At 33.5% G+C, this 22761-nt stretch overlaps 1 protein-coding gene across 1 annotated transcript; it reads left to right on the top strand.

The window, feature by feature from the left end:
* The first annotated feature begins 6935 nt into the window (after nt 1-6935).
* On the top strand, nt 6936-8357 carry LOC149188543 (endochitinase-like). The gene is made up of 3 exons (XM_089411675.1): nt 6936-7452; nt 7541-7697; nt 7829-8357. The coding sequence occupies exons 1-3, from the start codon at nt 7005-7007 to the stop codon at nt 8238-8240; spliced, it is 1017 nt and encodes a 338-aa protein (XP_089267801.1). The 5' UTR covers nt 6936-7004; the 3' UTR covers nt 8241-8357.
* Nucleotides 8358-22761: the final 14404 nt, after the last annotated feature.

The following is a 22761-nucleotide window of genomic DNA, read 5'->3' as shown; positions in this document are numbered from 1 at the left end:
CAATGTTGCTGTTTATGGTTAGGTACTGATGTTATTTTATAACATAAATTATAAAAAGGGTATATATATATATACATATTATATATATATATATATGGAATACAGTGACAGTCGCACGACAACTTTACTTTTTTTATATTTGACGTTCTATGTTTGCCATGGAAAAAGGGGTGTGACAAATTAATATAGTTTTTATATGCGTTTATAATAGAGATAAAAAGACAAAGATAGCATGTATTTTTTGAAGTACTACTATTGTAATTAATTTATACAATAAAAATATTAAAATATTAATGGTCTCTATTTTAGTGGTTGAGAAAAAAAATTAAGATTTTCCCATACAAATTTAATTTTCCTAAAATTTTGATATAATGAATTAGAATATATATAATAATAATATAAATATAAAATTTTCATAGAGTATTTTAATTAGCCATAACTATGACTAGGTTATAAAATATTATATAAATTACATGATTCAAAATTCAAATTTCATTATCAAATAAAAATATTCATTCTAGTATTATAATATTTATAATTTTTTAAATTAAAATGTTTTAAATATTAATCAAATAATCAAATCATTTCTTAATTAATATTTTTATTTATTTATGATTTTTGAACCTATCTCATGATAAAATGATAGGATATGTTCCAAAAACTATGCAATTACCTAGACAATTATTGTATTTAATTTATTATAGTTTCAAAATATATCATTTATCAACCAGATTTAGAATTTGTTGATGTAACCAATATGGATTATATAGGAAAGTCATATTTGAACTTTATATTAGTAAATTTGTTGATGTAACCAATATGGATTATATAGAAAAGTAATATTTGAACTTTATATTAGTAACCAGGGAGAGATCGTTTTTTTTTTAAATTATGTTTGGAAGTTTTTTTAAATATAATTTGTTATATTTTATATTATGGTTAAAAAAATTGTACTAAAATAACATCTTAATTTTCTTATTTATTTTTCATTTCAAATTAATAATCAAAACTGAAATAACATTCTAATTAAATTTATTTTCTTTCATTATAATCAGTGCATTATATTTTTAATATTTTTATAATATTTTTTATCTAAATCATTCATTGATACAAATTAATTAAAATGTACATAATGTTATTACGTGAATAACCAAATATTTATTTAATAAATATAATTAAAAAAAAAAATTTGTTGTTTGTTTAATGAATTTATCACAATACTTTACGTGTTAATGTAAAAATCTAGTCCTTTTCCCTTCCAAATAAACATGATTTTAAAATTGTACATTGAAAAATACAAACGAAAATATTTTTAACATTGTTTGGACACTTGAAATCACCTGTGTCAAATTCCTTTAGTACCATTGAAGCAACCATTTTCTTGATAATATGTGAAACAAAAGAAAATGAATTTCTGGATTTATGGGAATTAAGAAGTTTTTTTCAAATTTGATTACAAATCAAGGCATTCAGTTAGTGAGGCATGGGAGATTACAAATCCCTTGTGGTCACCTATTGTGTTTGGGTTAGTTATGGGTATCAGATGGTCTATGAACATTTTACACATGTTTAATTTTACTATAAGATCTATGTTCTTTTGCCCACAACACGATACTCTTTTACAGTTTTATCCTTTTTTCAAGTATCAGATGGTTTATCAACATTTTGCACATGTTTAATCTTACTTTGAGATCTATGCTTTCCTGCCAACAACATGATACTCTTTTACAGTTTTATCATTCTTTGCAAACACTCTTGAAGAATGATATAATGCTATCTTCATATAATACTTAGGACTGACTGATTATAGTAGTTTTTTGGTTCTTTGGGAAACTGTAAATATTTTTGAAATCCATCTTTTTATTTTGGTTAATTGGTAGTATACTGATTTTTTTTGTAACATTGTATTTTTCTTTTCTGGTTGATGAAAAGATTATTTTTGTTTTGTACGAAAAAAAAAATGGATAAGTCTATTAAGGGGGAGGCACTGCCATGAACAAGCTATATGTCATTCTTAAGGCTTGGCTTTGTGGTTGAATTGTAAACTGTGTTATGCTCATTTCGGGTATGCAAGGGTTCTGGTTTGATTTCCTTTGAAGTTAAGGTTGCAGCTCTGTAGGGAGCTTGGCACTTATATTTTACTTATATTTTACCATAATTGTGTTGTCAATTTACCCTCTATATTTTGAATTTTAAATTAAGTTTATGAAGCGCTTTTGGCTATGAACAAACTACAAGATTATACCGGTCCCTCGACTGGGACTTTTTTTATTTGTATAATTTCGCTTAGGGACGAGGGTGATTCGAACCCTGGATGGAAAGTTATGTTTTGATTCTAAAAACTGTTGGGGAAATATTATATGAACTTGTTTTTGTCTCTAACCAATTTCTGGAAATGCAAGATTCGTTATTGTTAATTGTTCTCTCGGATTAGTCTCTGTGCCACTGCTAGACTTTCGCTTGCAATTCTATGGATGTTTTCTATCATACTTCGGTATATTCAACTGATGTTTTAGAAATTTACGAGCACGGGTTTATAGTGGAGGAAGCATAATGTCTCTGTTCTATCTTGCATTATCTTAAATGTCTTATAGATAATACAAAGATTTTATCCCTGTTCTTGTTTTATGTATATGAGAGTTTGGTCGATATCTTTGCATCGCTCTCCGACCAGGTATTCTTACTGAAGTATTTCCCCTTCTCGTTTTAACTGTTTCCTAGTTTTTATTTTTGGAAGGAAACTGTATAAATTTTCCCCTTCTTGTTTTAATTGTTTCCTAGTTTTTCTTTTTGGAAGGAAAGTGTATAAATTTGACTGTGTGGGGGATATTTGAGAACTTCGAATATTTCCTTTTTTTTCTTTTTGAGTATGTTTACTCTGTTGAATAGTTGAATAATTTTAACGGAGTCTATAATAGAGTTTCGCTATGGTGAAAAATCCCCTCTTCTTTTTTTTTCTTAACAGAGGATTTAGTGATTTTTTTTTTAACATACTCTTTTTTTTTTCTAGTTAATACTATGCTATTCTATTATATACATGAACAGGAAACAATTACAGTCATTGAGTCATACTGCCCAAGGCCATGGATGGCACTTTGGACTGGAGGTTATCAGAAAGAGCAGCCCACGCAGGGGCACCGCAACTGAGACATACCGCCCGCGCAGGGGCTTTAAACCACAGAAGTGTTATCAGAGCCAAAATTGACAACCCGCGCAGGGGCTCAGAAAGAAAAAAGGAGACCTTCATTAGGAACCCGCACAGGGGCTTCAAAAACCATTCGACAAGATTTCTTTTGAACCATACATAGACAGCAAAAACATACAGTAGGCCTAAGCAGACATAGAAAAACATGGGAGAACTTGAGCAGCGTCTGAGAGAGTGATGCTGAGCAAGAGGACGGCTAATCATCCGGCTCCTCCTCGATAATTGGGTACCAGCCATAGTCTTCAGGGAGAGGGTCCGGTTCTTTCTTGTCCCCCGTTGGAGAAGGCGCTGCCTGAGACGGAGGTGGATTAACAGCACGCTCTGGAGCTGCCTCTGGCGATCCCTCGACATCCCTTGAGCTTCCTGCCTGGTGCATCTTCTTGCTGGGGTATTCCTCGCCCTCATCCTTCGGTTCTTCAAGGAAAAGGACCGAGACATGGGCGTTGATGCGGGAATTCTCCTGGGAGCTACTGAAAGAGAAGACGGCCGTGCCAAACGCAGGTAGAGGTGCCGAGTCCGGTTCTGGGCTACTAGAGTCCAAGAATTGGCTCGCTTGGATGGGATGGGCTTCTGCAACTCGATGGCAGAGGCATCGACAGCAGCGGGATTGGGGAGATGCATCGGAGGGGCGTGAAGACCCGCCTCGACTAGTGCCTCGACGGCTGAGAAGGCGTTGTCGAGGCCTGACCATTTTCCCACAGATAACCGGGGGGAAGAACAGAGCAGAATAGGAGGAATTGGGGAGATTGAAGCGCCCTCCACCCGCTCTTTCAGCCTGGAAGCCGCAGTCAATTGACAGAGGAATGGCGTGAGCAGTAGCTCCGCGAACCATAAACACAGCAGATGCACACTCCCTAAACCATAAACCAGTCTCCAGTTTCTGAGCGTGAACCAACACAATGCGATCCACCCCCTCACCATTTTTAACCTCCTCAGCATTTCCTCGAACTCTACATGCCATAACTGCGCTCTGTAATCGCACCTGAACCCCGGACAATGCATTAAATTGCCGTCCCTAATCGCACTTGAAACCACGCTTATAATCTTCGGCGGCGGATCGCATTGAATGCCTGTCTCAGGCATGAGGCCACACATGGCTTCCATGTGGCTCCTCGCCTTCAACCATGGTGTCACCCGCATCCCGGGAACATACTCGTTATTTATATAGAATAATGAAAATGAGGTTTTGTTCTCCGCATATCATATTTATGTTTAATTTCACTTCTATGTTTAGATTTATAGCATTATTCGTTCTATTTCTCATAAAAGCATGAATTTCATTCTTGAATTTATAGAATATCATAATACACTAACATGACAATGCCAAAAACAAGACAGAGCTCTAAGTAATAAACAAGTGATATCATTACTTATATGAACCATTGTTTAGCTTGAAATAATCCTTATCTGAACCGTTCTCTAGCTTGAAATAATCCTATTTCAGTCTGTACCCAGACCTAAATTCTTTATATATTTACCTCCCAACCTTGAAACTACTTTAGTAGTCTCCCCCCAGCTGTTCTTGAATACATGAACTGTAATTTTCTTGAGATTTCTAGCCTCACTACCCTCCGATCCAAACCAGACATGGCCCTATAGGTATGTCTGACATTTCAGCACAACCTGTTCCTTAGTATTTTCCTTTTTTCTTCTTTTCCTGAATCTCAGATACCTCTCTTGATCCCCTCAATAAATATTTAAGAAATTAGTTTCAAGAACTTAGTTAGGAACAAGTAACTGTTTCCCTAATTGTTTATCGAGTAAGAATAATATTTACTGTTAACTGTTGTCTTCATTAAAAAAAGAATTAACTTCCAAAATGATATTTTTAAATTTAGAAAATAAATAGTTGTTCAAACTGCAGTTATTAACATATTTACATGGTTAAGGGATATCACAATTGGTTAGTTAAATACACTTAAAATAATTGCAAAACCGTTAACCATTGAAAATGGGTGTATTTTGAAATTTCAACCTTGGAACATTGTAATATATATATATATATATATATATATATATATAGTTTATTAAATTATATATATATATATTTTTAATTGATAGGTAGGTGTTATTTATCACATGTTTAAAATTTGAGAAAGAAAATATTTCTTAATTAATGAAATATAATATATATATAATAAATTATTTATATAGTTATTGAAAAAGTGGTTAAGTTTATAATAATCTATATATAATGATGACAAATTTTTTAAATATTATTTAAGTAAAATTACATTACTTTAAATAACATAACAGAAATTTAAAAATTCCTATTTTGTTACTAGAAAAATAAAATTATGTGAACTATTTAGAGTTTTATATTGAGATCAGATATAATAAAATAAAATTTAAATATTTTTTTATTATATATATATATATATATATATATATAATATTAAAAAGTAACCTAAAATCTTAACAAAATTAAAAGAAATTAGTATAAGTCTCGGTGAGTTTTTAAATATTTCATTAAATTTTAATAAATATTTTATTTATTAAAATTTTAAATTAAAATAGGATCTATAAATATATTTTCAAATTGAAATAAAATTTAATTTAATGAAAATTTTAAAATAATTTAAAATTTTAAATCCAAATTGTTACTATTTTAACCTTTAAATAAAATCAACTACTTTAAAAATCTATAATAAAAATCACTAAATTCCAAAAGAGAATATTGATGAGGAAATGAGCCTACTCCCATCAATCTGAGTAAAAAAACAAGAATGTTAGAATAATTGGAATCTTTGAAAATCAAATTATTAACTCTTTTCTTTAATGATTTTTAATATTTTGTTTTTTTAAGTTATTTATAAAAAGTGAATTATTTTTTATTTTTATTTAAAATTTATTTTTAAATGTATAAATAAATTAAACTTAAAACTTATTTAGGTGGAGGAAAAATTTGGAAACGTTAAAACTGACACGTGATTTAAGTTTTAATAAGTGATTTAAACAGAGATAGTTGTAATAGTTATTTCTTATTGGTAAATTGGAAGGGCATTTATTTTTTTTACCAATTTTAGGCACATTATTTGAAATGAGATTTTTATGAAGACAAAAAGATTTAAGTAGTTATATTATCACTAAATAAACACAGTTAATACACATTTCATTTAAAAATAAAAAATAAAGCCATTCCATATTATGAAGTTAAACTAGTAAACTATTATTCAAATATAAAATAAAATTAATAAACTATTATTTAAATATAATAACCTAGAACTAGGTCAAGCTCTAGGATCCATATAAAACACTAATCAAATTTCCACTTTGAGACAAAAGGGATGAATTTGAAATTCCAGGCTTCGTTTACAGTTAGACTACGACTTTGGGTGCCAAAGTCGTCCATGTGTCGGATGCGGACATTGAGTACCACATGGGCGACTGGACTGTCGTCATCTCCATGTTCGTAGAAATCATTTTGGTCTGGGCGGCGGCCTCATTAATGACAATTAAGGACATCCCATAAATATTTTAATTTCAACTTTATCAATTAAAGGTCTTTATGGCGTTCAGACATAAGTCTCTCCTGATCACAAATAAAATATAACCTGGAATTCATTGAATTGAAAATTTGGCCGTCAGAATCAAGATGAGCGAACACGGAAGTGGAGAATATTTCATATAGCTTGAAGAGACGAGTGAACACGGAAGCGGATAATATTTCATATAGCTTCAAGAGACGTGATCGTGAAGGAGACTGGAAATATGGCTATAAAAGAGGACCTACGGTCTCCAAAATTTAACTGAAAGTTGCAATTAATGCAGTGCTGAGATAGAAACGAGTGTCTGCAATATGAAATCGATGGAGTTCTCCTCGATGGCGATCGCCTTGCTTACAATGGCGACGATGAATTTGTATTTTGTATCTGCGGAGCAATGCGGACGGCAAGCGGGCGGAGCTCTTTGTCCCGGTGGCTTGTGCTGCAGCAAATGGGGATGGTGTGGCAACACGGACGCCCATTGCGGGCAGGATTGCCAGAGCCAATGCGGAGGATCGACTCCCACGCCCCCCTCACCCACTCCCGGTGGACAGGGAGTTGCATCTATCATCACTGAAAGCATTTTCAATGAGTTATTGAAGCACAGAAACGACGCCGGTTGCAAGGCCAGCGGATTCTACACCTACTCTGCCTTCATTGCGGCTGCCAATGCTTTTCCCTCCTTCGGCACCACCGGCGATGCCGCTACTCGGAAAAGAGAGCTCGCTGCTTTCTTTGGCCAAACCTCCCACGAAACCACAGGTCATATTTTTATCTCTATTACTTGTGATTTACCTCTGTGATCTTATTTGGATTCACATCTCATTGCGTAAGAAATATTGGTAAACAGGCGGATGGGCGACGGCCCCAGACGGCCCGTACGCGTGGGGTTATTGTTTCAAAGAGGAGCAAGGCAATCCTCCCGCCGAGTACTGCCAGCCAACCTCCCAGTGGCCCTGTGCATCTGGAAAGAGATACTACGGACGAGGGCCCGTTCAATTGTCATGGTCCGTCGTTTCTATATCTTCTCAGTTTTAATTTCTTTAATTATATTCTGCACAGACGCACCCAAAAAGAAATATCTGCATGAAATTTAAGCCTAATGCTCAGTGTACTCAATTTGATTTGTAATATTCAGGAACTACAACTATGGACCGGCCGGCAAAGCAATCGGATTCGACGGCATAAACAACCCGGACATTGTTGCTAGCGATGCCACGGTCTCTTTTAAGACGGCGGTGTGGTTCTGGATGACCGCCCAGTCTCCAAAACCTTCCTGCCACGACGTCATGACCGGGAGATGGAGTCCGTCCGGCAGCGACACCGCCGCTGGGAGAGCGGCCGGATATGGAGCAGTTACCAACATCATCAACGGCGGGCTGGAGTGCGGGAAAGGCAGTGACTCGAGGCAGCAGGATCGCATCGGCTTCTACAAAAGATACAGTGACATTCTTGGGGTGAGCTACGGATCAAACCTGGATTGCAATAACCAGAGGCCTTTCGGCGCTGCAGTTCAATCTGAACCTCGTCTTATCAAAACCGTGGTTTGAACACTTCTCATAAATCTGAGATTTGGGATTAGCAGCGGTTCGATCTCCATCTGTGTACCCGTTTGCCATAATAAAATATAATAAAATCCATACCAAATAACTGTGGCATTGGACGGACGTGGCGTGCTTCCCTAAAGGTTGAGAATAATGGGGATTTGGTGAATCACATGAAATCTTCATTTATGTTTCGAGTATGTGAATATGCTTTCGAATATTATATTATAAATTAAATAATATTGACAATTAACATGAGTATGTGAATATGCTTTCGAATATTATATTATAAATTAAATAATATTGACAATTTTCCTCACTTGCGCCGTATAGCGAATGTCCACGTCCGCCACGGTAGCGGCTCGCTTCTTATACTTATGAATACTGTTAAATACAAATGTTGAATGCAAAGAATTTCTTTAAAAATAGACCCATGTTTTATTCCTTTGATACACACATAAAATATAATAACAATACAAAGTTATCACTTTATAAACTTTACTGCTGTTTATTCTTAGAATTCTAAAATAAGAGTTGGGTACAGATGTATATACACACGGATATACATGGAATACGGGCGACTTTATCACTTTATAAAGTTTATTGCCTTATCTAATACAGTAACCGGACAACTTTATCACTACAGTCTATTGCCTTGCACAAAGATAATACAATTGTAATTAATTTATATTAATTATAATAAATAAATTTATATTTAATTATAATATAAATATAAATATGTGAATTGGTATTTTTCGTTGCTTAGGGAAATTATTGAAATTTTTCCAGAGTGGTTTAGCTCTCATGATAAATTTTGATTTAATGAACTGGAAAATGTATCTTTTTCATTCATATATAATAATAATATAAACGTAAAAATTTTATTGAGAGGTATTTCAATTAGCAATTATCATATTACGAAGTATTATGTAAATTATGTAATTAAAAGTTTAAATCAATAATATCTCAATTAGCAATTATCATATTATGAAGTATTATGTAAACCATGTGATTAAAAGTTCAAATCAATATATATCAAAATCAAACAAAAATAAAAATATTCATAAGGAAAGACTCCATACAATATTTTTTTGATTGAAGCTAGTCTTTCACTGCATTGAAAGCATGGAGATAGGAGGAGATCATCTTGTCTGATGTTAAGAAGAAAATAAACACTACAAAGATAAGGAATATTCTCTTGAGCTTCTAAGTGAAACTCCAACATTAGTCTTCATTATAGAAGTCTTATTTAATCACTTACTTTCTTAATGTGATAGACGTAGATGTTGTCGTGTCCCTTTTTTTAATTTTTAAAATAAAAGTAAATATTTTTATTTTTATTATAAAATGACAATTTTATATATTTAAAAGTATATTTTATTTCATTTTGATTTTTTATAATATAAAGTCTATGGGTTGTTAGTTTATTTTTTCTAGGTAATAATCAGTTAGTCAAATTTCTTAAGGTGATTTTTTGTTTGCAAAATTTAAGAAAAGGTTTGTATCTAGACTGATAAAACCTCTCTAGACACTTTATAAATTTATTCATTCTGATTTAATAATTAATAATTTTATTTTTTTAAATTAAATTTTATTTTTATGTAATTTGATCCAATCAAAACATTTTAATTACTAATTGTAATTATTATTTTTTATAATTTTATAATTAATAATTGTAATTAATTTATTTTATTTTATTTTTATGTAATTTAATTTAATAAAAAATATATTTAAATCTATCTAAAAACTAATAAATATATTATACCAAATTGCTGTATGAGACTCATTTGTTTTTGGGACAAGAGAGTGACCATTTTGTTTGTGGGAGAAGGAACCCACCTCCGTGCAGCTATTTGACTGTTAAGTCTACGAAAGCATACATACTCTACCCTTCTGGTTTTGAACTTGTGACCTCTGTGTTAAAAAACAAATATTTAAAATATTTAAAACATTAATTTTTATTTTTAATGATTTTATATTTTTTTATTTAAAATGTTTAAAACATTTAAATTAATTCAATTTGTTTTCTTTTATTTCAAATTACTATATTATATTTTTAATATTTTTTTGATTTAAAATATACACAAACATTTTATTTCAAATTACTATATTATATTTTTAATATTTTCTTATTTGAAATATACAAAAACATTTTTTAATATAAATTATTTGAAATGAAGTCCACCGGGCTTTGGATTGACATGAATTGGTGCACTGTTAAGGCACTCCTTGCTGGATTGACGGTGAATTGGTGCACTGTTAAAGCACTCCTTGCGATTAGTTCGAATTCCCCGTAGATACTTACTACCAAAAAAAATTATTTGAAATGAAAATAATATTATTATATGCATAATGAAATACTTACTTAATGATTATAAATATATAAAAACAAAAACAAAAGTTACTTGTACAATGAATTAACCAATATCCTTTAACATATAGATAGTGTGAAAATTTCGTCTTTTTCCCTTTCACTTTCCAAATAAATTTAATTATGTGATTAATCATGTTATTCATTTTAAAGGTGTGCATTGAGTAATACAATTGAAAATATGACTTAGTATTTTTCCCTTCCACTTTCTAAATAAACATGATCATCTTATTCATTAAAGTTATGCATTGAGTAATACAAAAAAAAATGTTCTTAACATTGGTTGCACACTTGAAGCCACTTGCCTCAAATTTCTTTTCTATAATTGAAGCAACAATTTTCTTGATCATATATACAACATTAAATAGGATTTCCAGACTTATTGGAAATAAGAAGTTTCTTTCCAATTTGATTTATTGTTACAATAAATTTACACTCAATGCACTTCTAAAATTGCTAAAAGAAGCACCTCAATTAGTGTACATTCTTAACCTTCAATCTTTGAATATCTGGGCCTCGATGTATCTTTGCTGAATTTTAAAAGCAAACAAGATCTTGCTCAAAATTTCTACAAAATAGACTCATAAATAGATAAAAAGGGTTTTGTCCTCAGTCAATTTGAATGGATGACCAACATTAAATTTGTGATATAGACTATAAATTATAATTGTAAAATATTATAAACTTAAATAATTTTTTTTTATATGACAACTCTAGCGGATAATTATTTATGAAGGGGTTATGATGTAAGAGTCGCGAGAATTGTCAACTAATGAGATAATGCAAATAAAGAGGGAAAGAGGTGGTGCATGCTAAGACGGCACATTGGACGCCAATATTGAGAGAAAACAATTTGCGTTGCATGGTTTGAACATAGTGTATGACCCCATCAATGTCCAATCACCTACTAGAACAAGGTTGGTGGTTATTTATGAGATTATGAGAGTAGAAATTATCTAGGGGATTGTAATAACCATAAAACCATGCTTAGTAACCTTGTCTACACTACTAAATAAATTATTATTTGAATGATTTTTCAATGAAGGTTGAGTGTACAATGAGATAGGCTTGAATTTAATAAAGGAAATATTATATTAATTTGAAAATGACTTTTGAGTAAGAGATATCTAAATTTATCATGATAATTATTTAATTACCATTGAGTTCTTTATAAGAATTCATTAAAGTGTAACTTTAGTTATGATTATATCACACACTAGTTAAAAAACTTATAATTGATAAACAAATTTATCTTGGAAATACAAATGGAAAATTAGATTCAAATGATTACTTTAACCTTATTTGGGAAATTTCTTGTTGCAATGTAGATTATAGGTTCATGGACTATCAAAAGTTTACACAACCAAATTTCATATAATTTGTCACCACTTAGCCAAAATACCTCTTATAAGTGCAAGTCCAAGAAGATACATAAGTAGAGATGGGAGTAATGGGAAGTTCAAACATCCTTATCCTTTCATTTACCACTCCTAATTTTCTCTCTTATTTATTTTTTATATTTCTTATTTATTAGTTTCATTTCCTATTGCTTTATTTTTTTTAATACTTGCATTGCCTTTTTTTTTTCTTCTAAACCTCATTAATTATTGAATTCTTTGTGGGAACTAAATATTACATCCATTCATTTTTTTCATTTTTATTATGGATCACACCTTCCCAGTGAGAGGTATGATAGGCTTCTAATCTCTAAAAGCGTCTAGGAAACCAATCATTAGATTAATGTGCCTCTTATCTACTTCCTTGGATAATGGTTGTCACGTCTAGCTCTTGGCCAAAACTAAATATTACATCCATTCATTTTTTCATTTCCATTATGGATCACACCTTCCCAATGAGAGGCGTGAGAGGCTTTTGATCCCTAAAAGCATCTAGGAAACCAATCATTGGATTAATGTGACTCTTATCTACTTCCTTGGATAATGGTTGTCAAGTCTAGCTCTTTTTTATAACTTTGGATTTGGTTTTGGCTCTGGCTCCTAGTTATAGCTCCATCTTTATTTGGATTTGGTTTTGGCTTTGGCTTTGGCTCCTAGCTATAGCTCCATCCTTAGTTGTAGCTCTAGCTTGTGGCTTTAGCTCCTCACTCTATTTATGACTCTAGCTTTAGTTTCTAGAGTCCATTGGTATATTTAAGGATTCATTTTGGTACTTTTTGGGTGGAAAAATTGGAGCCTTTGGCTTGTAGGGCCCATTTCATGGGCAAGAGCGACATTAGTGATTTGGTTTCCAAAACCTTCAAGGATGCATTGAGGTCTTAAGTTATATTTTTGGGTCAAAAAATTGTGGTATTATATAGTAGTCTCCTAACCAACGAATCAAATTTTTTATGGTGATTTTTTTTATGTAAAATTTGAAAGTTAACAACTATAGAAATTGTATCTCTCTAGACACTCCATAGATTTAAAATTAAGATAAATTTAAGTCAATTTAATAATTAATAGTTGATAATTTCAGTTTTTAAATCAAATTTTTTATAGTATTTTTTTTTAATGTAAAATTTAAAAATTAACAATTATAAAATTTTTATCTCTCTAGACACTTCATACATTTAAAATTAAGATAAATTTAAGCCAATTTAATAACTAATAGTTAATATTTTCAGTTTTTTAGATTAAATTTTATTTTTACGTAAATTAATCTTTATTTATTTTTTATTTTATTTTTAGATTAATATTATTTAACCTCGTAAATAAATATTTAAATCCGTGTAAAATCTTTTAAATATAAATATGAAATTATTTATTAGATTTTTTTTAATTAATAAAAATATTATAATAATATATATATATAACACGCCATCATGAACCTTAAACTTTGTTTGGAGTATTAAAAGTTGGCGAGTTATCCACTTACATAATGTTTTTGTGCATCATTAATGCTCGCTGATGGCTTTGTTCGTTGTCCAGGGTCGCAAAATGATAGGAGAATCTCAAACAAAGCTGATAGCTCGATATAAGTCCGTGGGGCCATCAGTACGAAATGAAAGATTAAAATATTTCAAGTCGAGAAGGCGTGAACGATCAAGATTTACTCGTTTGACGCATATAACTCGGGTGGCCGGGCCCCTTAAATTTCAGTGTATAAAAGATTTATGGAAAAACAAGGTCAGCATGATTCGTGGCGACGGCGTTACATGAATTAGGATGGTGATTATAATGGACTTTTTATATTTGTTTATATGTTTAATAATCTATTATTATTTTGTTAAATTATATATATAATTGAATTTATATGTAGGTTTATTATGGTTTATATATCTATATATAAATAATTGAATTGACACATGTTGTTCGTTGTTTTATGAAATTATAGATAAAATATGTTATTATTGTATTATTGAGGAGTGGCAAATTTTATTATAATTCAATGGTTATAAAGATTTAAATTTATTATAAAATTTAAATAAAATCTCACTTAATATATAAATTAAATTTCATCTACAAATTTACTAAAAAAAAATTATTATTTTTATTAAATTTCTAAACTTTGACTTTTATTAAAATTTTTGTTAATAAATTTTTAAAAAGTCCAAACAATGAGTATATATATAATCAAATTCTCTAAATGTATTAAACCTTAAACTCAATATCTTAAAAATAATAAAATAATATATTTTAAAATTTTCATATATGAAAATGTGAACATGCTTTTTATAATTTTATATTATAATTAAAATAAAACCAGTTTTAAATATTTTTTTATCATTTGTATTTTCTAAATGAATTAATTTTTAAACATACCTTTTAGGAATGTTATATTATGATTAGATATAATAAAACAAATTTTAGATATTTTGTTATCTTTGTATTTTTTAAAATGAATTAATAAATAAATAAATTGAAATTTTAATAATCTCAATTATTTTAAAATCAATTACTATAAAATTTTATAATATTTAAATTTTGAACTGTTTAAATAAAATATAATTAATAAATTTATTTTGGAAATTATGTAAAAATTTGTATTGTCTAATGATATTGGCCAACACTTCATCATGAAATTTTACTTTAAAAGAGTGAAGTGTTTACTCAAAAATGTCTTAGATTATAAATTCTTTATTCAAACCATGAAAATATACATTTTTTTTTATAGGTAGTAGGAAAATCTATTATCCAGCATTGGGAATAGCTATCTAGTAGGGATAGTCATCGCTCTTGTTATCTACGAATGCAAGGTGACTCATTACACTTATTCAAAGAAAACCACACCAACTGGACACCTGTTCATAGTTCTTAAGGGGCATGCTTTTACTCCTACCAAATGCCTTTGGGTCTTGGGTTGTTGACCTAGGGATAGTCATCACTAGCAAAGTGACTCATTACACTTATTCAAAGAAAACCACACCAAGTGGACACCTCTTCATAGTTAGTAAGGGGCAAGCTTTTACTCCTACCAAATGCCTTTGGGTCTTGGGTTGTTGAGCTATTTTATTGAGTGCAAGGAAGACAAACTCTTAACTAGACAAGCAATTTTAGGACATACTCCAAATCCAGTAAAAGCCTACAATCTAAACATCAATAATCCATTTTTACATAAAAATAAAACTTAATTTAATTAAAGTTTTGCTCCATCTAAATTTAAAAAGAAGTTGTCTACAATCTAAACATCAATAATCCATTTTTACATAAAAATAAAACTTAATTTAATTAAAATTTTGCTCCATCTAAATTTAAAAAGAAGTTGTCTACCAAGGCGTCAATTTTACTTGGATGACCAAAAATCCCTACAATTTGACCTTTTGTAAGAGTGCTTGAATCCAATTTTTTATGGTGGAAATAGATTCAACACCAATAAAAACCTTTTAAGCAACCAAAATCCTCAAACTTAACCTTCATAACTAGATTTCTAAAATAATTCACCAAATTTTATCAAAATAAATTTTCAATATTTTAAAAACAAATTTTACACTCCTTAAAATATACAAATTTCAAACCTGCAAAATTTATACAAATTTCAAACCGACAAAATGTCCTTTAGACCCAAATACTTTCAAAATCTACGATAAAGATCTAAAAAGACCCAAATACTTTCAAAATCTTCCATAATGATCACTAATTTCTAAAAATAGGAAAGATTGTTACTAAAAGTAGCCTACTCGAATAAACTCGAGCCGGAGACAACAGTGTTACTAAAATCAGCCTCCTCTAAAATAGAATTATTAACTTCCAAAATCATCCATGTGGGGTGTAGACATAAGGACCACATTTGCCTCTTGACTTTCCGGCGTCTCCACATTGTGCGTGGAAATCACCTCATCAATGACAATTGACACGCCAATAATATTTTACTTTTAAGATAAAGGGTCTTTATGGTTTTAGAGACAAATCTCTCATGATTTGATGGCTTAGGCGAAAAAGTGTGATGTGATAAATTATTATAGTTTGGTTTTTTTTTTTTAATATTCGGTTAAAATAGAGATAAAAACACAGATTTTATGGTTTTTAAGGAGTGGAATGACAGTTAATTTATAATAAAAATACCAACTTATTTTTTTAAGCAATGTAATAACAAAAAAATATAGAGATATTTGTGAAGTGTGGAATTGATTATGTTATTTCTTATTATTATGATAATTAATATAATAATATTAATAAATGTGGTTGATGTATGGATATTAATGACATGTAGAATTATATTAGTAAATATATTTGAAATTAACTAATATATATATATTTTTTGCTAAGGCAAAAGTCGATCTTTCTTTTACATTAATTGAACAAATATGTTACATTATGAATAAAATCCCCTCGTCGTTGAGGAGACAAGAAAACTAAGGAGAAGCCCACAGGGCTAGCCAAAAGGTTGAGCAGAGAAAACCAAAAAACCCTGGCTAAAGAACCTAAGAATCTGGCAAAGCAATCCGCCAACCAAACAACGAACGAGGTTGAGCATGCAACGACAAGACATTCGTATTTTGGTGGGACCCAACCTCCAAACTACCCGTAAAATCAAGACCGTAGAAAAACACCTGATGCAACCGACGGTGGCGATTAATATCGCACCGAAGAAGAAGGCCACTCGTTAGTGAGCGGGGAGGGGCGGTTTCCAAACCGCCTTCCTGCCACATGGAGGAGCCTGAGAATGATCGCTCCGACGAGGCCCAAACCACTTCCCAAGTGAAAGCGGTGCGATGAGGTGAAAACCACCATTGTAGCGGTTTATCCTTCCGACCCCGAAAAACGAGAAAATCCTGCCGCCAGGGGAATTGGGATTTCTTCCACGCAGACTGATTCTTTGTTTCAGAACTTGGAACCTGTAAAGGAAAAGGAGCAGTCCCATGAAAAGGAAAAAGAGGAAACCACTGCACTCCCCCAGCCGAGCAAAGAAGACCAGCACGCAAACTTCGCTTAATCTTTTCCTACCCCGCGAGCCCAATGATCATAAATTTCCTTGTCCTCAGCGGCTTGAGCCTCGCAGATGGCTTTTAGCCTGCTAGGAGGCATATCCTGCCAGTTCCTGTTTATTCTACATCCTGTATCAATGACTCCTTGGTTGGCCAGCAGATCTGCAAGTTTATTGGCCTTTCTCCTAACATGATTGAAGCTAACCGTACGAAGGCATTGGAGATGTTTATGGATTCTCTGGTAAACTTGTATGAGTCTCCACTGCTTAGATACCCTTTCAGGCGCTGTTCCATAGCTGATTTTCTTAACTGCATTTATAGAAATTTCGGAGTCGGCTTCTATGAGAACATTGTAGCTGTGATTGAGAATGAGCAGCTCCAGACATTGTTCCAACGCCATTAGTTCAGCCATGTTGTTGGTGGCTTTGCCTAAATGGCAGTGGAAAGTGAAAATTATTTTTCCTTCATCATCTCTTAACACACCTCCATAACCTGCTATTCCTGGGTTGCTTTTTGAAGCCCCATCAATGTTGCATTTTAGATACCCTCTTGGAGGAGGATGCCAGAAATCCTTTTCCCTTTCTAACACTCTTACTTTTTTTATAAGACCCTGGAGAGTAATCTCATTAATTCCCAGCTGTTTGAGAGTTCTCAAATCACGCGCAGTGGGAGGATTCGAGGGGCAATTGCGCACAGAGGTGGAGACAAGTTCCTTAATTTGCTTTAAAATTAGATCCAACAGGCTAGTGGCAGTAGATTTTTCATCCTTGAAAATTCTTTTATTCCTTTCCTTCCAAACATTCTAGATAGTGAAGCTTGGTGTTAAGGTCCGCGCTGAATTAAGGATATCATTTTTTGAAAAGTTATTTCTCCACTTGTTCAGGGTATTAATGATGCTTCCTTTATCTCTGTCAGTCTGATGAAAAATGAAGTTGAAAGACTCCCACAACCAGTTGATATAGGAACAGTTGTTAAGAATATGATTTATAGTTTCCTCTTGAGCCTCACATAGTAGGCATCTGGAGGGCCCCATGACCCCCCTTTTCTGAATGTTGTCCCAGGTTAAGATTTTCTTGTGAAGAACTAACCATATAAACAGTTTGATCTTCATCCAACCTGGTTGGTTCCAAAGTTTTTGCCAGGACTTTGCCGAAACGCAGGGATCTAGGTTAACGGTGATTCTCTTGGCTTCTTGGATGTTAAAGATGCCTTCTTTGTTTTGTCCCCATCTTAACTGATCCGGCCCCTCTGTGACCAAGATCTTTTTCTGTTCTAAGATTTTCATAAGTTCTTCTGTTTTTGCTAGTCTGGGGTCTCCTCCTCTACATTCAATTTTTCTCCAGTTTCTCCATTTCTCTGTGTCATGAGGAGGATACCAAAAATCTCTAACTTTTATTAGTCCTTGGGAATCAGTTTCCTGCTTGATACTCATAAAATCCTCCCTTAACATCATGGGTTCTTGTTTCCATTTGTCTTCCCAAAAGAGGGCCTGTTCACCATCTCTGATTTCCCAGAAGCTATTGTTCTGAACTAGGCTTCTGTTATCCCAGGCTTTGTTCCAGATGTGGGAGCCTTTTATGTTCCCTTCCATTCTAATGAGATCACTTGTTAGCCAGGAGCTGGCATATTTTTCTTTCTAGGTTTTGGCCCATTGTGCATCTGGCTCTTTAACCCATCTCCACCATATTTTAGCTCCTAGAACTTTACTTAGAATCTCCTACTCATCTAAGCCTATGCCTCCGTGACTTTTGGGTTTGCATTTTTTCTCCCAGGAAACTAGGGCCCATTTCCTTTTTGTCTCCTCCTTACCCCAGAGAAAGTCTCTTTGGATGTTCCTGAGTTGCTGTAAAACGCCTTTGGGAGCTGGCAGGGTTGAAAGAAAGAAAATAGGGATGGATTGAAGAACCGCCTTCGTCAAAATCAGTCTGCCAACCAGGTTCAACGCTCTAAAAGTCCATCTTTTGATCTTGTCATGCATCTTGTTGAGCACTGGTTCCCAAACCCTCTTGCTCAATGGTTTGTCCGTTAGGGGATGCCTAGATACTTGGAAGGAAGGACCTCCCTTTGGAAGCCCATAATTCTAGAGATGTTCCTTTGAATATCAATGTTAGTGTTAAAGAAAAAAAATTGATTTAGAAAGATTGACTTCCATGGCGAAATCTTTTAAGGCTTTTTTGTACTCTGTAGCTTCCTTGACTGTGGGGATACCCTGCAGCATGGTGTCATCCACAAATTGTTGATGATTTAAGGCTTGTCCGTTCTCCGTTAATTGAAGGCCCTTGATCTTTCCTAAAGTTTTAGTTGTTTTAATAGCTCGTCCCAAGCCTTCCATCATGAGGATGAAAAGAAAGGGAGAGAGTGGGTCTCCCTGTCTAAGGCCTCTGGAAGGAGAGAAGATTTCCGAGGGCGCCCCATCCACAAGAATTGAAAAACTGGGAGAGGTAACCATAGCCATTACCCATCTGATCCAGTCATGATCAAACCAAAATGTGGCAAGGACCTTTTTGATGTAAATCCAGTTTACCTTGTCATAAGCTTTTGCAATGTCTAGTTGCATGATCATACCGGCCTGCTTTTTGCTGGTGAGAGAGTGAACGACCTCGTGGGCCTAAATAATATTGTCCAAGATTTTCCTTCCTTCCACATAACCAGACTGTTCCCCAGAAATCAAAGAAGGAAAAAGAGGTTTGAGTCTGTTGGCCAAAATCTTAGAAATAATTTTGTAAACAACATTGCATAAAGCAATGGGTCTGAACTTATCAGGAGTCAGGGCTGAGTCCTATTTAGGTATCAGGGAGATGAAAGAGGTGTTGAGGGCTTTCAGAATAGATTTGCTCCTTCTGGATTCCTCAACCACCTCCAAAATATCCTGCTTGACAACATTCCAGCAGGCTTTGAAAAAGTCCACATTGAAACCATCTGGCCCTGGAGCTTTGCCATTCTGCATCTCTTTGATCACCGTGCTAACCTCTGCTTCAGAAACTGGTTTGTTCAGGTTGAATTTATCTTCTCTAGACACCATTCTGGGAATATTCTTTATAATTTCTTGGATGTGATGGGCTCTGTCTGGATTGTTTTCCTTAGTGATACCTCTGAAATGTTGAACTATCACAGCTTCGATATTCTTGTGAGTGGTCTGAAGCTCCCCATTTTCATTCAATATTGAGGAGATTCTATTGTGCATTCTATTGGCTATGGTGGAACGATGGAAAAACTTAGTATTTCATTCCCCTTCTTTGAGCCATTGAACTCTGGACTTTTGTCTCCAGAAAATTTCCTCCTGTTTGCATAAATTCTCCCACTCCTGGTTGAGTTTTTCAGCTTGCTCATTCTTGGATTTCTCAAAACCTTCTGCTATCATTGCTTGGTTTAGAACCTGCATTTTGATCTCTACTGATTTCTTGTTTGCAAAAATGTTACCAAAATCCTTCTTGTTCCAATCTTTTAGTTTGTTTTTTATGTACTTTAGTCTTTTGTGCAGGAGGAACATTTTGGAGCCCTGAATCTGAAGATCTTCAGACCACCATTCTTCAATATTGCTGATGAAGTCAGGGTGGGAGAGCCAGATATTTTCGAATCTGAAGGGTCTGTTCTTGGGAGCATCAATTCCTTTGATTTCCAATTGGATCGGCCAGTGATCAGAGCCTCCAAATGGAAGAACACTTGCAGATATTTCAGAATCTGTGAGCATTAACTTTTCAGAGATAAAAAATCTGTCTAACTTAGAGGCAACCTGAGCGTCACCTCCTCTTTTGTTATTCCAGGTGAAAAGCCCATTTTGAGTTTCGGAGTCAACCATCTTCATATCATCCATGAAAGAATTGAACCCTAATGAATCCCTACTGAGGATTCTGGTGCCTCCTTTTTTTCCGTAAGAGATTTTATCATATTAAAGTCTCCTCCAATGATCCAAGGGATTTCTTTATGTCTACTTCTGAGTTCTACCAGTGAGTTCAGTAATCTAAGCTTCTCATCTATTCTCTGGGGACCATAGACATTCGTAACCAGGAAGGTATCAGACATTCCCATTGGTTGAATGATAGCTGATAGGTAATTTCTCGTTGCCTCCGCATCTATAATACTGACTGATTGGGGGTTCCAGAGAGTAAGTATACCCCCCGCTGTGTTTTCTGCTTTAACCTCTAGAAACTCAAATTTACTGAGCCATTTGCTATGGATTTGTTTTATTTTCTGAATGGAGCATTTTGTTTCTTGAATGAAGATAATGTCCACCATTGCTAGTTTCATTCTATTACTTAGCATTCCCTGTTTTCTTTTACTTCCTAGACCTCTGATATTCCAAGAGATGAACTTCATAATTAAAGATTTGTAAAGGAGTAGCTGGTTAGATCTTTCATCTTACCTAAGTCTATCATTAGCTTTCCGCACTCCATGAGGAGCTCATTTTGCTTTTTTCTGCCTCTCTTCCTCCCTGGATTTCTAGTGGCTAGTCCTAGATTTAGTTTCATTATTTTCACCCCTCTGAGCTCCTGTTTGTGGTTGTTCTTACCTTTCTCCTGTCCTTGATCATGTGTTTTCCATAAAGACAGTTGTTGTATCCTATTGCATTCATCTTGGGGCAGAGAATCTATTCCTCCTTTGTTTCCCTGTAATAGGAAACCTTCCAGATCCAAGTTTTCCTTGTCGAGGATTTCTTGTAGTTCATGCTCTTCTAGATCTGTTTCACTTTGTGTCATTTACTTTTCCATTTCCATTTCCAATTCATTTCTCATTGTTTCTGTAAGAGAGTCCATGCTCGGATAGAGATTTAAGTCCTCTTTCTTTTCTTTTTCTGTAGCATCTTCCTCTGGATCTTGACTTTCTCTTGTGGTCTCTTCAGTTTCTTCTAGCACTTTAAACTTATTCTAGTTGCCTCTTTGCCCCTCAATGTGTTGTTGTTTAGTTCCTTTTTTTCCTCCCCTTCCTTTATTGGCCACTTTCTTAAAGTTTTCGGTATTCTTCATTGTATTGAGTTTTTCTTTGTTTTCTTCTTTGCTGAGGGGGCAGTCTCTTAACAAATGCCCATGTTCGTGACATTTTCGACATCTGAAGGATATATGCTCATAGTCAACTGCTTGCACCAATTCCTCATCCATCACTTCAAGGATACTTTCGTCCGGCAGAGCTCCTGATAGATCCATTTCCACACAGATTTTGGTAAAGGAGGTATATTTTCTCCTTCTTGTGGCTTCAAAAGCTTTGATATAGCGCCCTAGTTTATTATCGATGGCAGTCAACGATTCAGTTTCACAGTAATCCAGAGGTAAAGAGTAGAGCCTTACCCACACAGCAACCGAGGAGAAAGTCTCCCTCTCTGGGACGAAATTCATTTTCCATGGTCTCATATAGAGGCCTGCTACAGCAAAAAAATAGGGTCCTCCTTCGAATATTCTGTCTTTGTCTTCGATGTTGGAGAATAATACTGTGAAGAACCCTTTTGAACCCAGATGTAGGCCAATGCTTCCTTTGGGCTTCCAATGATACTTGATCCAAGTCTGTAAAGCCTTTTCAGTGGGCCATAGTCCCATGAATTTAAAGATTATGGCATAGGTTCCCATATGTTCCTTGTGCTCCTGCAGAGCAGGGTCATTTAATATTACTCTCGGAGTGATTTCTGCTTTTGGTTTGCAGGGTCTTTTTAGTTTTTTGTCTCTTGAACCTAGATTTTTGTCTTCTTCCTCTTTGTCCTTTGTGCTGCGGTTTTCTTTTGTTCTGGTCCCATCTGTTTCCTTTTCATGGTCTCTGGATCTGTAGTTCATATCACTTTTACTATTTTTCTGTGGGTCCCTTGC

The sequence above is a fragment of the Pinus tabuliformis genome, chromosome 3_1 (genome assembly GCF_031772625.1).
Source record: "Pinus tabuliformis cultivar Carrire ecotype Pingquan chromosome 3_1, CPIR1, whole genome shotgun sequence".
Taxonomy (NCBI): Eukaryota; Viridiplantae; Streptophyta; class Pinopsida; order Pinales; family Pinaceae; genus Pinus; species Pinus tabuliformis.
The sequence above is the reverse complement of the archived record's forward strand: the minus strand, read 5'-3'. Positions and strand labels throughout refer to the sequence as shown.